We start from the raw sequence: 13,998 nt of genomic DNA on the forward strand, positions 1-13,998 counted from the left end.
CTTTCTCTTTCCTCTTTCCTTGAAATTCACATCATCTCTCGCCTCGACTGCAAATTGAACATACCCGATATATGTCCCCGCCGGCAATCGTATATCAGATCGCCCTCGCTTGACATTGTCAACGATCATCACAAAGTATCACCAAAGTATCACCAAAGTAAAGTACCGCCACCGTCTTACTGCAAATCGAACAAACGGCAGGCACGACCCTGACGATCTTCGACATTCGCACCTGCCATCTGCGAAGTGGGAGACATCACAGACGCAGACCGCTCCTTCCTCACGTTGCCTTGTTCCCTCTTTCCCGTTTCAAACCACGCAACCTCAACCAGCCGTCAGAATGACCATGGCCGTGGACTCCAGCCAACAGCGCTACCTCAACAACTTTGACCACATGAATTCCTACTCACATCACACGGCCGCCGCGCCGCACTTTACCAACCCGTGGACCGCGCCGTCCGGCGCCAGCCAGCAGAATGCCTACAGCAGCATGCAGCAGCATCCGTCGCTCGGCGGCATTGACAGCCTGCGCCAACATCACCAGCAACAGCAGCAGCAGCAGCAGCAGCAGTCGCATCAACAGCTTCCGCAGCCGCACTCGCAGCAGCCGCAGCATCACCAGCTGCCACAGCCCTCACCACACCACCACCAAGCGCCACACCACGCACAGCACTCGCCCGTGACGCAGCAGCACCCGCAGCAGCAATCCCCGAGCCACCACCAGCAGCCGCACCCGCACCCGCACCACCACCAGCAACAGCAGCAGCAGCAGCAGCACCAGCACAGCCATCAGCAGGCACAAGCGCAACGGACACCACAGGCGCAGCAGCAGTCCCTCCAGGGCCCGCCGCGTCCGCCCAGCCAGCAGCCGCTGCCGCCCGCGCCCACTTTGCACCGCAACGGCAGCACCAGCATGCCCCCCAGCGCGCCGATGGCGTACGGCACGGCCGGCGGCATGGCCGTGTCGCTGCCGCAGGCCGGTGCCATGGGCGGCGCCACGACGACGAGCGCGGGCTACGCCGACTCCAGCAACTTGGCCGCCTCGTACTCGGCGCCCTCGCCCATCCACCCGACGGCGGCGTATGCCGCGGCCGCCACGCCGTACGACCAGATGGGCTACGCACCCGCGACGACCATGCGCGGCGCGGCGCCGCCGCCACCCGGTGGCGCCTTTGGCCTCGACGCTTCGGCGGCCGAGGTGGCCCGCCGCTTCTCGCAAGACGCGGCGGCGGCGGCGGCGGCCGCTGCTGGGGCGCACCCGGTCGACAACCGCCGCGGGTTCCAGGACGCGCTCGAGGCCAGCCAGGGCATGATGTCGCTCAACAGCCAGGACACGCCTCGGCCGCTGGGGTACCCGGGCGCCACCGCTGGCGGCGGCAGTGCGGGCAGCAACGGCCTGGCCCGCTCGGCGCGCGGCTCGGCCGACTCGTACGGGTTCCCCTCGACGGCGCACAGCACGAGCTCGAGCGTGTCGAGCCAGAGCTTCGGCGGCTTCTACACGACGGGCGGCAGCTCCATCGACTCCAACTCCAACATCAGCGACTACTCGGGCTCCGACATCGAGGGCGTCTCCTCGCGCCGGCACCACCACATGCTGCACGGCGGCGTGCCGCCACCGCCGGCGCCACACCACCACGGCGTGCACGGCGCCGCGGCGGCGGCAGCGCACCCGGGCCAGCGCCACCAGCCGCCGTTTGTCGGGTCGGTGCCGCCGGCGCCGCAGTCGATGATGGGCCAGTTCAGCTCCAAGATGACCAACTCGGCACAGAAGAAGCACAAGTGCAAGGTGTGCGACAAGCGCTTCACGCGGCCCAGCTCGCTGCAGACGCACATGTACAGCCACACGGGCGAGAAGCGTGAGTAACCTCCCTTTTTCTTATCATGCCGTTGACAATATACTAATGTTTTTTCTTGTAGCCTTCCGTTGCGAGGTTCCCGGCTGTGGCCGCAACTTCAGCGTCGTGTCCAACCTGCGCCGTCATCGCAAGGTCCACAAGGACCTGACGCCGTCCGAGGCCGGCTCAGATGACCACCACAATTCGGAGTAGACGTACAGTCTGCCCGAAAATAAGAAAAAAAAAGCAAACAAAATACACCCAAAAACAGGAATGTGATGCGTCTTCTTATTCTATTTCTCCTTCTTCCGTTATTTCTTTCTACGACACAAAAGGGAACAACAGACGGTTTCTGGCGGTTCCGGACTGGTCCTGGGCGGTTTTGTTCTATCGGGTTTCCCAGGACTGGAGGCGGGCGGGGAACTGGGTCTTAGGAGATTGGAAATTCGGGTTCGGTTCGGTTTGGGTTGCGTTTATGCCCTCTATGGGAGGCCTTTTTGTGTTTTGTTTTGCTTTTTGCTTTTGCATTTTGCTTTTTCATTTTGCATGTTGCATTTTGCGTTTTCCCTTGCTTTTGGTCTCCTGTTCATGGGTTTTGACTTTGTCTCTTGCATCGATTCCCCCCCGTTTTGATGGCCAAACTATAAGGTATATAGGTTACTTGTTGCTTCCAACAAGACGAGGCCGTCGTGCGTGTTTGTGTTTGTTTTGCATTTATTTCCGGATGTTCTTTTTTCCTATGACGAGTCGCAATGTCCTTCCACATCACTGCATCAACCCCTTTACTCCCTCTCCCTCCAATTCTTTCCCTCTGGCTTCCATTTTTAATCCTCTTCTTTTTACCACATCTTTTTTTGTGCGAACCAGATCACCTCGTATATATTTTACTCTTATTTTAGTACTACTACCCCCTTTTAGTATTTATTTATCTGTTACGAGTCTTTTTTCTCCAATACCATGCAAATTCTTTTGAAGTTTTCACGTTCAAGTGCTACAAATCCTGTCCTGACATTGGACGTACATTGCATTTTCATGATACTCGTATACTCACTCAATGTTGTCGCTGCTGTGTGAATACTACTGATGATCCATGACGATCGTCGTCATGTGCGTCGTCTGCGCCCCGCCGCGCTGGTACGATCGATAAAGGACGTAGATGTACAGATGTACAGATGTACAGATTTCAAGGATGTTCAGGGGAAATGGGTGGGGGACGGACGCGGATTGAACGCTTGCCCATCCTTACGTTTTCACATGTCGCTATTTGTAGTTGGCACACTTCGGCAAGCTGATAGGCTCTCGGTACACTTGTTAGTCTGCCTCTTTGCGTACTTTGGCCTTTCTGTCCTTTTTTTTTTTCGCGGCTCCGTCTACCGAACTACAAACACTAAACACAATCTCCAATCGCGTCTGGGCATCAAGCAACTCGCCGCCGCTCCACATCGCCCGCACCAAGGCCGTTTGGCACCGTCGCGCGGATCGATCAGCATCCGGGGAGGGCGGCAGAGCGCTTTTATAGGTCGCTGGTGGCAAAGAACTCCATGCAACTTAACGGAACATTTCTGGAAGGGATATCTATTTGATTGATACGAAGTAAAGCAGCATTATGCCGCGATCCTTTTTCCTACCGCTTTTCGTTTTCTGTACCTCGTACGACCAACATTCTGTCCTCCAACTCGATGACGTAGTTTTGTGCGCAACCCATAGGCCTGAATGCGGCGATGCAAACAAGGAAAGCAAAGTATCCATATAAGTAGTGAGATTGCGGAGCACGTTTCGTCTCATGCTCTCCAATAAATCAGGCTGCAAGCAACGTCCGTTGTCGTCTGCACTTTTGCACTGCACCTCATCGGATTTCGGGTTTGGTCTCCGCAACGCTGTTCCTATCCTGATGCCAAGACCCGGTAGACGAACGACCTGACGACGTATGTGTATTGCTGTCGCCCAAAAATGGGCATCGGAAACGCGTGTGCTGTTGTCCGATGCATTCGTTGTGATGGATGCGCCTCTTTTGTAAACTCTGACACACGACGTGCAGGGAACAGATGTCGTTCTGGTCGTCTATATTGCGTTGCGATATAGATGCCGCGCTGTGGTTGGAGACGATTTTGGTGCGTTATCAATATTTCTGCTCACCATTACACAATGCTCACAACCGAAGACAAACCAGGTGACACGACGCGCGCTCCTTCCCAAACGACGCCGAACATCAGCGACGATATAGGAAGGAGCAATGGTGTTTGCACCCCGCCGTGGATCGCACCTTCCGCGCCTTCGCAAGATCTCGCTCCTTCCTTGACAGTGATACATTGCGCGCTTTCGCTGAGATGCCGGATTGGTTAGGATTTTGTGCTCCCTTTTCACTCTGAAAATTCTCTTCGCGATTTGGACACGTCCACAGCCGTAGCGCTTTTCATCTTCTCGTTGTCCCTAAGCAGACGGCGACTCAATATTACGACTTGCAACGCACACTAGCGTGGTCCCTCTCACTGCTTACTGAGTATGTGAGAGGCCGCAATACACGTATAGAGCTCCCTTTCACATTCGGCGTCAACTGCGAGCTCGGCCTCTACATCGCATCACGGCGACAACTATCGGATCACAAAAATGCCTTCCCAAACAGAAGTTCGACTTGCATCACTCCTTGCATCTTTTCTCGCGGAGCCGACAACTACGCGGCTCGATCGTAACCAACTAGTACGGTACCTCAGCAACAAGAAAGACCATGCAAGTCTCGACATCAGTCTTCCTGCAGACGAGATGGAGGAGCGCTTATTGTTTGCAGAAAAATGGATGCACGTGATGCACCAGCGCTTCGGAAACAGCAAAATTTCTGAGACAACAAGTTTCACGCTCAGCGTGGTCTACGCACTACCGCTGAGAGAAGTGCGTCGCCTTGGAGAGACGCTGAGCGGCAGCTCGCGGCATCTGTGGATCTTGTCGTTAAACGCTGAAGAATTGGTACGAATCTGTAGGTGTCGTCGTTCCATATCCACCTTTACGTTCGAGTATAAAGGAACACTTGAATAACAGTCGCAACAGTTATACAGTCCAACACGGCCCCAGCGACAACGAGCTCCACGGCGCGCTCCCAGGCCCAGGTTTCTGAGGTAAGAAGGATACGAGGGAAGAGAGGAGACAAAAAAGAAAAGGACATAAATCTGGATGAAGGAAATATTAACAACGCAAAGTGCCGTTCCCGTGATGGAAACAGATGTTTGATCACAGGACTGGGTGAGCCAGACGTCTGCCATATATTCCCATTCGCAGCAAACAACAGCGACGACAGAATTCTACGACTGCTTACTAGGCTCACTGTCCTGGACTTTTTCTTTGGCGACAGCTCCAATCTCCTGGTCCAGGAGCCGGGCTGCACGGACAAGGCGTGGAACATGATTTGCTTGACTCCGACGCTCCATGGGTATTGGGCAAAAGGTTACTTTGCCCTGCGCTGCCTCGGAGTGTCCCCTGTCGAGCTGATGCAGACTCGACGGGAGCATGACGATGGAGAGACACCCGCATGGGTCGCCAGGATGGTCACACGCAGCGGCGGCAAGCCTCCGGTTCATGGAAAAATCACGCTCCAGATGGAGTGGCTTCCGGTTCAGGCCAGCAGGACCGCATCACACTCCGGAGGCAAGCCGAACAAAACCAGCATCTGGAATGAAATTGTGCCATCGGAGGATCGAGAACATTGGTTTCGGTCGTGGGAACGGTCCGAGCGCTACGGTGAAGCTACAGAAAGCAGTGATGCTGGTGAGGGCGATGAAGTTGGCGGGGCGCCTGTGATCGGCGCAACGAACATACGGACGAGCCGTGCAGTAGAGACGGGGGACTGTTTTTCTGTCACTCTTCCCACAATGGAGGAAGCTTTCAAAATGAAGGCCATGATTGATATTCAACATGCGTACTTACGCATGGCAAGCTTATCCGGTGCTGCAGGCGACCCCGATTTCCTGAAACACAGTTTGGACGACTGGGACGAGGGAGATGGTGATGGAACGGCGCCCATTGGGCAGCAAGACAATGCCGAGGACTAGAGATCCACGGGCGGGCCCAGACAGCTACAGCCGCAGCATCACGATATTGTTGCAGGATCAGCCAGCAGCATGAACCCTGGGCTTGAGCAGCGACAAGGCAAGGGCAACAAGACTATCAACGAGAAAGCCACGCCCATACCCAGTCCCAATGCCCTAACCATACGCCAATCCCACACATCCTCGTCGAAGCAGCCGGCAGATATAAATGCGCCCAAGGCATCAGATACGGTAGAGACTCCAGAACCAGCTGTGCATGCCGTCGAGCTCCGCAAGGAAATAAAGTTTCGCACCTGGTCTAGAAGGGTTGGGAGGTCGCTGCAGGAACTCGTCAATAAGGCAAAATAGTTCCAGAAAATCATGTGCACGGTGCAGGTAGGAGGACTGAAAATGTTTCGAATATATGGATCTTCTAAACCCGTGAGAATAGATCCCTAGGTCTTGACTGGAAAAAAGCAAAAGCAAGAACTTCGAAAACTCGAAAACGTGACGATACAAAATGCACGTCGTTTGCTGACTAACATGAAATGCCGTCTGTCGTCACGGTCGGGTCGATGGTGGGTTGCTCTTGCCAAATGCCGCCAAGGCACGCGTCCTGATTGGCTGGAACAAGCTGCCCCTCGCTCCTACCTTGGCTTGGTGCCAGGAATGGTGCAGGGAACTGTGCAATGAGGGCATGAGCAAGATTAGTCATGAGCCACTCGGCAGAGCCAACGCAGGACGAAGGATGAACCGACAACCGGCACCACGTGCGATTGCGCCAAAGCAGCAAATGTTGAGATCCCCACTTTAAAATTTTCGGGAGGACCCCTCCTTGACACTTAGCCGTTGCCATAGGCTTGTACGCCGCCATCTGGCTCACTCCTGCCTTTTCTTGTCCCTCCTTCTCTTTCCTCTCTCGTCTTTTGTCTCTCTCTCTCTCTTTCTCTCCCTTCTTCTCTCTCTTCCTCTTCACCTCTCTTTTTGTGCATCACCATCTCTTGCATTGTAAGCACACCGCCCGACGTTGACCCGATTGCCGTGTCTGTCCAATTCCTAACCGGCGCCTTGTCGTCCTACAGATCCTTCTCGCCGGCCACCGTCCTCCGGAGTCGCCCGCCATATTTCTCTCATTTCGGTACCACATAGCCGAATTTTGCCCTCAATCCTCAATTCTTCACAATGTCTTCCAACGGTGTCACCGTGCCCTCGTGGCAGAAGCACCAGGCCGGCACGTTCCTGTTCACGGTATGTTTGTTGCGATTTGCTGCTGCTACTATGTTCTTCGTTCCCGTCAACAGCTGTCCAATTCAGGGGATGTTGCATCTGCCCCTCCAACCGACCCCCCTTACCTGGGCCTCATTCTGCTCCCCAATCTCCCTCATCTCCACTTCACCACCCCGCCTCCTTGTTCGCGTGCTGAGCTTCAGCTTGTGTGACCATTCGCTGACATGACTACCACTCCCAGTCCGAGTCCGTCGGTGAGGGCCACCCCGACAAGATCGCCGATCAGGTCTCGGATGCCATCCTCGACGCCTGCCTGGCGGAGGACCCCCTCTCCAAGGTTGCCTGCGAGACGGCCACCAAGACCGGCATGGTCATGGTCTTTGGCGAGATCACCACCAAGACCAAGCTCGACTACCAGAAGGTCGTCCGCAACGCCGTCAAGGACATTGGCTACGACGACTCGGCCAAGGGCTTCGACTACAAGACGCTCAACCTGCTGGTCGCCATTGAGGAGCAGTCGCCCGACATTGCCCAGGGCCTGCACTACGAGAAGGCCCTCGAGGAGCTCGGTGCCGGCGACCAGGGCATCATGTTCGGCTACGCCACCGACGAGACCCCCGAGCTGTTCCCCCTGACGCTGCTGCTGGCCCACCGCCTCAACGCCGCCATGTCGGCGGCCCGCCGCGACGGCACCCTGCCGTGGCTGCGCCCGGACACCAAGACCCAGGTCACCGTCGAGTACAAGCACGACGGCGGCGCCGTCGTGCCCCAGCGCGTGCACACCGTCGTCGTGTCGGCCCAGCACGCCGAGGACATCACCACCGAGAAGCTGCGCTCGGAGATTCTGGAGAAGATCATCAAGAAGGTCATCCCCAGCAAGTACCTGGACGACGAGACCATCTACCACGTGCAGCCCTCGGGCCTGTTCATCATTGGTGGCCCCCAGGGCGACGCCGGCCTGACCGGCCGCAAGATCATTGTCGACACCTACGGCGGCTGGGGTGCCCACGGCGGCGGTGCCTTCTCCGGCAAGGACTTCTCCAAGGTCGACCGCTCGGCGGCCTACCTGGGCCGCTGGATCGCCAAGTCCCTGGTCGCTGCCGGCCTCGCGCGCCGTGCCCTCGTCCAGCTCTCGTACGCCATTGGCGTCGCCGAGCCCCTGTCGCTGTTCGTGGAGACCTACGGCACCTCGGAGAAGTCGTCGGACGAGCTCGTCGAGATCATCCGCAACAACTTTGACATGCGCCCCGGTGTCATTGTCAAGGAGCTCGACCTGGCCAAGCCCATCTACTTCCAGACGGCCAAGAACGGCCACTTTGGCACCAACCAGGGCTTCTCGTGGGAGAAGCCCAAGACGCTCAAGTTCTAGAGAGTGTCGACCCGGCTCCGCTCGCGTCTCGACAGCACAACTGGAACAGCTGCCCTCGCCTCTGGAACGGCGTTCCTGGGACGGCTCTGCTCCTCTCGTCGCATAACAAAAATGGCTTTTTGTTGTCCCCCCTCTCTTGGAGAGAGACTTGAAAAGCAAACGAGAAAAGGGACCACAGGGCAACTTGGGTGTTTTTATGGGCGAAAACGAATCAACTTCCTTTTCCCACCCGCCTGCTCTTTTGTGGTTGCTTTCCCTTTGTTTCTTTTCCTTTTTATGCACAACGCATCCGCTCCGCCTCCTTCCTCCCGTTTGGTCTCTCTCCGCTCTCTCTCTTCCCTCGTCTCCCGTCGCTTCCCTCCTCCCCGGAAGACGGACTTGCTCTTCCTACTTCTCGCTCTGTTCATTTGTTTCTGTATTTTCCTTTTTCATCAAAAAGCATTTTTGTTATGCTCATGACCCACAACCAAAAACACAACCCATGGGGCGGGAATGATGACAAGCACTGGCGTACGGTTTCAACATACCTTGGTTTCTTTTTCATTGCAAAATATGAGAAAAGGGGTGGAAGGGCTATTCCATAATTGCGTGTTCTTTTTTTCTACTACCGTTTTTATATCATTGTTGCCATATCGTCCACCATCGCATATCTAGACAGCTGCCATCTGCAGGCAACCTACTATACAAATCTACAGATGCTTGGCAGACACGGCCTATGCAACGGGCAGTCTGCACATGAATTCCTCGTCCAGTCCGGTGAAGTCGAGAATGTGTAATGTGTCATCCCTAAGCTGTCGGAGCTTGTGGCAGCCCCGGCGGTGAGCAGTGAGCAATGCTGCAATCCACACATGCAATCCACACATGCAATCCACACAGGCAATTGGCAATGGAAGTGTGCGGCTGTCCCTGGCGGGTGCCATTTAGCGCAGAGAGCACGCCATCCCGCTTTCTGTGTCTGTAGCAGTGCACTCCACTGCCTTTCGAGTCATAACGAAACCGGACTAAGGTCACACTACGTCAGGCCAATACGATGCCCAGATTTAGGCACGACTCGCGTGTCAAGCGACATCGGCAGATACGACAAAAGAGGCATTGGAATATCTGTCTTGTTCGTCACCTATCGAAAAGCCGTGTCTAAACGAACCAGACAACCTGGACACCTTGGGTAGTATGCGTCCCTTAATGTACACAAAGAAACGGGAGAAAACGGACGAAAAATAAAGGGAAATCTTAATAAAACAAATGAGTACAGACGATGAAAATGGAAACAAATAAAGTCAAGTCAAAGATAAATGGATAACCCGCTGTAGGAACCATGTCCCCGAATCCGTTTGCACCAAATACAAAAACATGTGAGACAGATGAAACACGTATTACATACACACTCGCTTTTAGTTCCCCTGCTTCTCGCTACAGCATCACCGCCAGCTCGGGCCGGTCGACCCTGTCCTCCTCCAGGTCCGGGTAGTACGGCACCATGGCGTCGGCGGCGCCAATGTAGCAGTCCGACAGCACGCGCCAGTAGATGGTGCGCACCTTGCGGGCCGGGTGGAAGAGGCCGGCCCAGACGTAGTTGAGCACGAGCCCGGGGCCGACGGCGACGCGGATGGCCTCGACGGCCTCGACGATGCGGTCGATGACGTGGGGGCTGGTCTCAAAGAGGTTGGGGTACAGCAGGTTCAGCAGGTGCACCATGGCGTCCTCGCAGCCGAGGCCCACGACGCCGAGGGCAATGTGCTTGACGACGGACGCGGCCGTCTGGCGGTGCACCTGGTCGCGGTCGATGAGCGCGTCCTCGAGCAGCGGCGTGACGGCGTAGACGTAGTCCTTGGCCATCTCGCCAATGTACTCGAACAAGAACGACAGCGACTTGAGCACGCCGTTCTGCACGTTGAGCTCGGGCACGCGGTACTCGTTCATGAGCGCCGGCAGCACCGTAAAGGGCGCGCAGGTCTCGGCCACGATGCCGATGGCGACGGCCGTGTTGACGCGCGACTGGCGCTCCTGCACGCGCAGGTTGTTGAGCAGCGTGGCCAGCACGTCCTGCGGGCCGATGGCCTTGGCGATGAAGCCAAACGTGTTGTTGGCGGCGCGGCGGATGCCCTTCTTGTGCGCCTTGAGCATGTCGAGCAGCTCAAAGCAGATGCGCATCCACTCGCGCGCGTTGACCGACTCGGGCCCGCGGTCGGCGATGCGGCCCACCAGGTCGATGGTGTTCTCCTGCACCTTTTCGTGGCGGTTGCGCAGGATGGGCGTCAGCCGCGGCAGCAGGTCCTTGATGGGCGGCTGCATCTGGCTGATGCCGACGACGGTGACAATGGACCGCAGCGCGCCCAGGATGGACCCCAGCACCTCGGGGTACTCCTCGCCGAGGTACTCGTAGAGCACGATGCCCAGCTTGCCCATGAGCGCGTCCTCGCCGCACTGCTTCATCACCATGGCGATGCGCGAGATGAGGTCGGCGGCCTGCTGCCGCACCGTGGCGGACTTGTTGTTGAGCCGCCACAGGATCGTGCTGACGATCTGCGGCAGGTACGGCTTGCAGCGCGCGCCGAGGGCGTTGACGACCGACCCGAAGCCGTTGAGCATCACAATGTCCTCGACCGTCTGCTCCTGGAAGGCGTGCAGGATGCCGTCGACGAGCCGCTCCTCGAGGCGCTCGCCAATGTCCGCGGCGCCCAGCGACGACACGAGCTTCTCGACCGTCTCGACCGTCATGCGGCGGTACGACTCGCTCTCGTCCTTGAGGTGGGCGACGATGCGCTCGAGGATCTCGCCGACGCCGACCTTCTGGCCAATGTCCACCGTCGTCTCGACCACCTGGCGGTAGTTGCGCTTGTCGAGCGCCATGCGGCGCACCCAGAAGCCCTTGAAGAACTCGTCGAGCACGTGCTCCTTGAGGTAGCCCGCCGTGACGCCCTCGGTGCTCGCGCACTGCGACACCACCTTGAGCACGACCTTTTTCATCTCCTCGTCGGGCGACGAGAACTCGCGCAGCAGAATCTCCATGATCTGGCTCGTGTAGTAGTTGGCGTACTCCTCGTCCATCAGCGGGATGATGTAGCCCACCGCCTTCAGGAAGCCGGCCAGGCCTTTGCCGCGCTGCTTGCGCGCGCCGGTCCACAGCGGGTTCAGGATGTCGTCGAAGCTCTCGATGCCGTAGGGGTTAGACGCCTCGGCCAGCGCCGCAATGGCCAGGCTCGTCACCGTGCGCACCTTGGTCTGCTCGTCGTTGAGGCAGGGCGCGATGCAGTCCACCAGCCGCTTGAGGTACGGCAGGATGGCGCAGCCCATGAGGATGGGGATCTGCTGCACAATCTTGACGCCCGTGTGCCGCGCCTGCCACGACTTTTTGCTGCGGCAGACGGCCTGCAAAAACGGAAGCAGCGCGGGGATGCCGAGCGCCGAGGCCACGACGGCAAAGGCCCGCGCGGTCGTGTTGCGCACGTACTCGTCGACGTGGTCGATGTCGGGCCGCATGGTGCTGATCATGGTGGCGAGGCCGGCGGCCTTGCTCAGGTTCGAGATGATCTCGCTGCCCTCGACGCGGGCGTAGTAGTCCTGGTCGATGAGCAGCGGCTCGATGACGACGAGGATCTTGTGCACGTACGGCCGCACCATGTCGTCGAGCTTGTAGAGGATGCGGTCGATGACCTTGACCAGCAGGTGGCGCTCCTGGTCCTCGAGCGACTTCTCCATCAGCAGCGGCAGGATCTGGTTGAAGAGAGGCCCCGCGCCGAAGCTGCGCGCGTTGTCGGTGAGCTGGCGCAGCGCCGTCTTGCGCATGGGCGGCGTGCCGTTCTTGACCTTGAGGAGCAGGCGCATGATCTTGCGCTCCTTGAGCTCCTCGACGCTCAGCGTGTCCTCGTTGGCGCCGTCGGACAGCTTGCCAAAGTAGGCGACGTCCTCGGGCTTGAGGAACTGCAGGTCGTACATGCCGGGGATCTGGTTGGGCACGGGCGCGCCGTTCATGCGGCTGCTGTCCGGGTCCTGCATGGTGAAGCCGGCGGCGGGGGCCGGGGTCTGGACGACGCGGTGGGTGGGCGCGCGCGTGGGCGCGTAGCCCGGAGGCGGCTCGAGGATCTTGTAGCCCTCGTCGGCGCCGGGGAGCATCTCGTCGAGCTCTTCGTCGCTGATGGGCGCGTTGCGCGCGGACAGGTCGTTGCCAAACCCGATCGTCGCCGGCAGACCAGCACCGGCACCGGCCGCAGCACCAGCACCAACCGCACCAACCGCACCAGCACCCTGGGACGGGTGCATCGGCGTGACGAGGCCCGCGGTGTTGCCAATGGGCGTGGCCGAGGGTGCCTGGTCCCAGCGGGAGCGCTTCTTTGTGTCAACGGCGCCTGCGCCTGTGCCTGCGCCTGCGCCTGCGCCTGCTGTCCCTGGAACGGCGGGTGCCTGGTCCCACCGCGAGCGCTTCTTGGTGTCGGGCTCGGCCTCTTCCTTCTTGACGACGGCCCCTGCGGCCGCCGGATCCGCGACATCCCACCGCTTCTTGCGCTTGCGGCCCGCGGCCAGTTCGGTGGACCCGGCCTCCTCGTTCTCCTTGTCGGGGTAGGTGAGTGTTGGCTGGTGCTCCGTGACCATGGCGTCGTCGCCGCTGCCGTCGCCGTTCGCGGCGGCCTCGCGGCGCTTCGCCTCAATGGCCTGCCGCACACGCTGCTCTTCGCGCTCAATCTCGCGCCGCTCCATGATCTCGCGGTAGCCCTCGGCCTTGGGCTCGCCATTCGACGACGCGGTGGACGTGGCGCCGGCGTTGCGGTTGGCCGCAAAGGGGTCGGCGCGCGTCGGCGTCAGCACGCGGTCGAAGCGGCGCTTCTGGTAGTCGGTCTCGCGGTCGGCGATGCGGTTGCTGCGCTCGCCGCGGCTCAGCAGGACGTCCTCCTCTTCGACGCCCGCGCCGCGCGCAAACTCGTCGATCTGGGCACGCGTTGCCGTGTACTGGCCGACGAGCCGCCGCGAGCGGTCTGCCGAGGCGTCGGGCATGTCGTCGTCGTCGTTGTCGTCGCCGTCGCCCACCGGCAGCGATGTGTGGTAGCCTGCAAACTTGTCCTCGCCCGTGCCGTACAGCTCCGTGTCGACCGTGTCCGTCAGCTTGACTTTGGTCGACGAGCCGACGCGCTGGCTGGACGGGTCGAGGGAGGCCCCCTTTCTGGCCGCGGCCGCCGCATTGCGCTCCTGCTGCAGCTTCTTGATCTGGTCGAAATCGGCGTTCGACATGGTGGCGGCAGTCTGGTGGATTGTCGTCCTATTCGTCGCGTTTGGTCGGCGTCGGCGTCAGCTTCTTTGGGAGCAGTGCGTGGATGTGCCCCTATCTATGTGCACATCCTTTTGTCATTTGGCTCGACAGCGTCGGGGCCGCGCTGTGTCGATGGAAACGTAAACTCGGCAGGGTTGGCAACCGCACTCGTCGTGTTGGATGGCCGTTGGTGATGCGAGTGATCAAAGGCAAGGGACCGTCTGTTGTGAATGAGCTCTTGATGGTCGCTTTTGCCTCAAAATTTTCGCCTGCGCGACGGAAGGCTACTTAGCTCGAGACGCAGGCAAA

The 13,998-nt window shown here is 58.7% G+C and overlaps 4 protein-coding genes across 4 annotated transcripts; all 4 read left to right on the forward strand.

The window, feature by feature from the left end:
- Nucleotides 1-340: 340 nt before the first annotated feature.
- On the forward strand, nt 341-2,048 carry SPBR_07023 (uncharacterized protein; the record flags this gene model as incomplete). The annotated part of the gene is made up of 2 exons (XM_040765278.1): nt 341-1,856; nt 1,918-2,048. 2 exons carry the CDS (start codon nt 341-343, stop codon nt 2,046-2,048), a joined length of 1,647 nt encoding a protein of 548 aa, XP_040617711.1.
- A 2,547-nt stretch (nt 2,049-4,595) lies between these two features.
- On the forward strand, nt 4,596-5,875 carry SPBR_07341 (uncharacterized protein; the record flags this gene model as incomplete). The annotated part of the gene is made up of 3 exons (XM_040765595.1): nt 4,596-4,796; nt 4,886-4,945; nt 5,198-5,875. The coding sequence occupies 3 exons, from the start codon at nt 4,596-4,598 to the stop codon at nt 5,873-5,875; spliced, it is 939 nt and encodes a 312-aa protein (XP_040617712.1).
- A 1,158-nt stretch (nt 5,876-7,033) lies between these two features.
- Nucleotides 7,034-8,447, forward strand: SPBR_07246 (S-adenosylmethionine synthetase; the record flags this gene model as incomplete). The annotated part of the gene is made up of 2 exons (XM_040765500.1): nt 7,034-7,099; nt 7,320-8,447. 2 exons carry the CDS (start codon nt 7,034-7,036, stop codon nt 8,445-8,447), a joined length of 1,194 nt encoding a protein of 397 aa, XP_040617713.1.
- A 1,361-nt stretch (nt 8,448-9,808) lies between these two features.
- On the forward strand, nt 9,809-13,883 carry SPBR_06399 (uncharacterized protein; the record flags this gene model as incomplete). The annotated part of the gene is made up of 2 exons (XM_040764656.1): nt 9,809-9,817; nt 9,864-13,883. 2 exons carry the CDS (start codon nt 9,809-9,811, stop codon nt 13,881-13,883), a joined length of 4,029 nt encoding a protein of 1,342 aa, XP_040617714.1.
- Nucleotides 13,884-13,998: the final 115 nt, after the last annotated feature.

Source organism: Sporothrix brasiliensis (assembly GCF_000820605.1).
Source record: "Sporothrix brasiliensis 5110 chromosome Unknown Cont20, whole genome shotgun sequence".
In the NCBI taxonomy this organism is placed as follows: Eukaryota; Fungi; Ascomycota; class Sordariomycetes; order Ophiostomatales; family Ophiostomataceae; genus Sporothrix; species Sporothrix brasiliensis.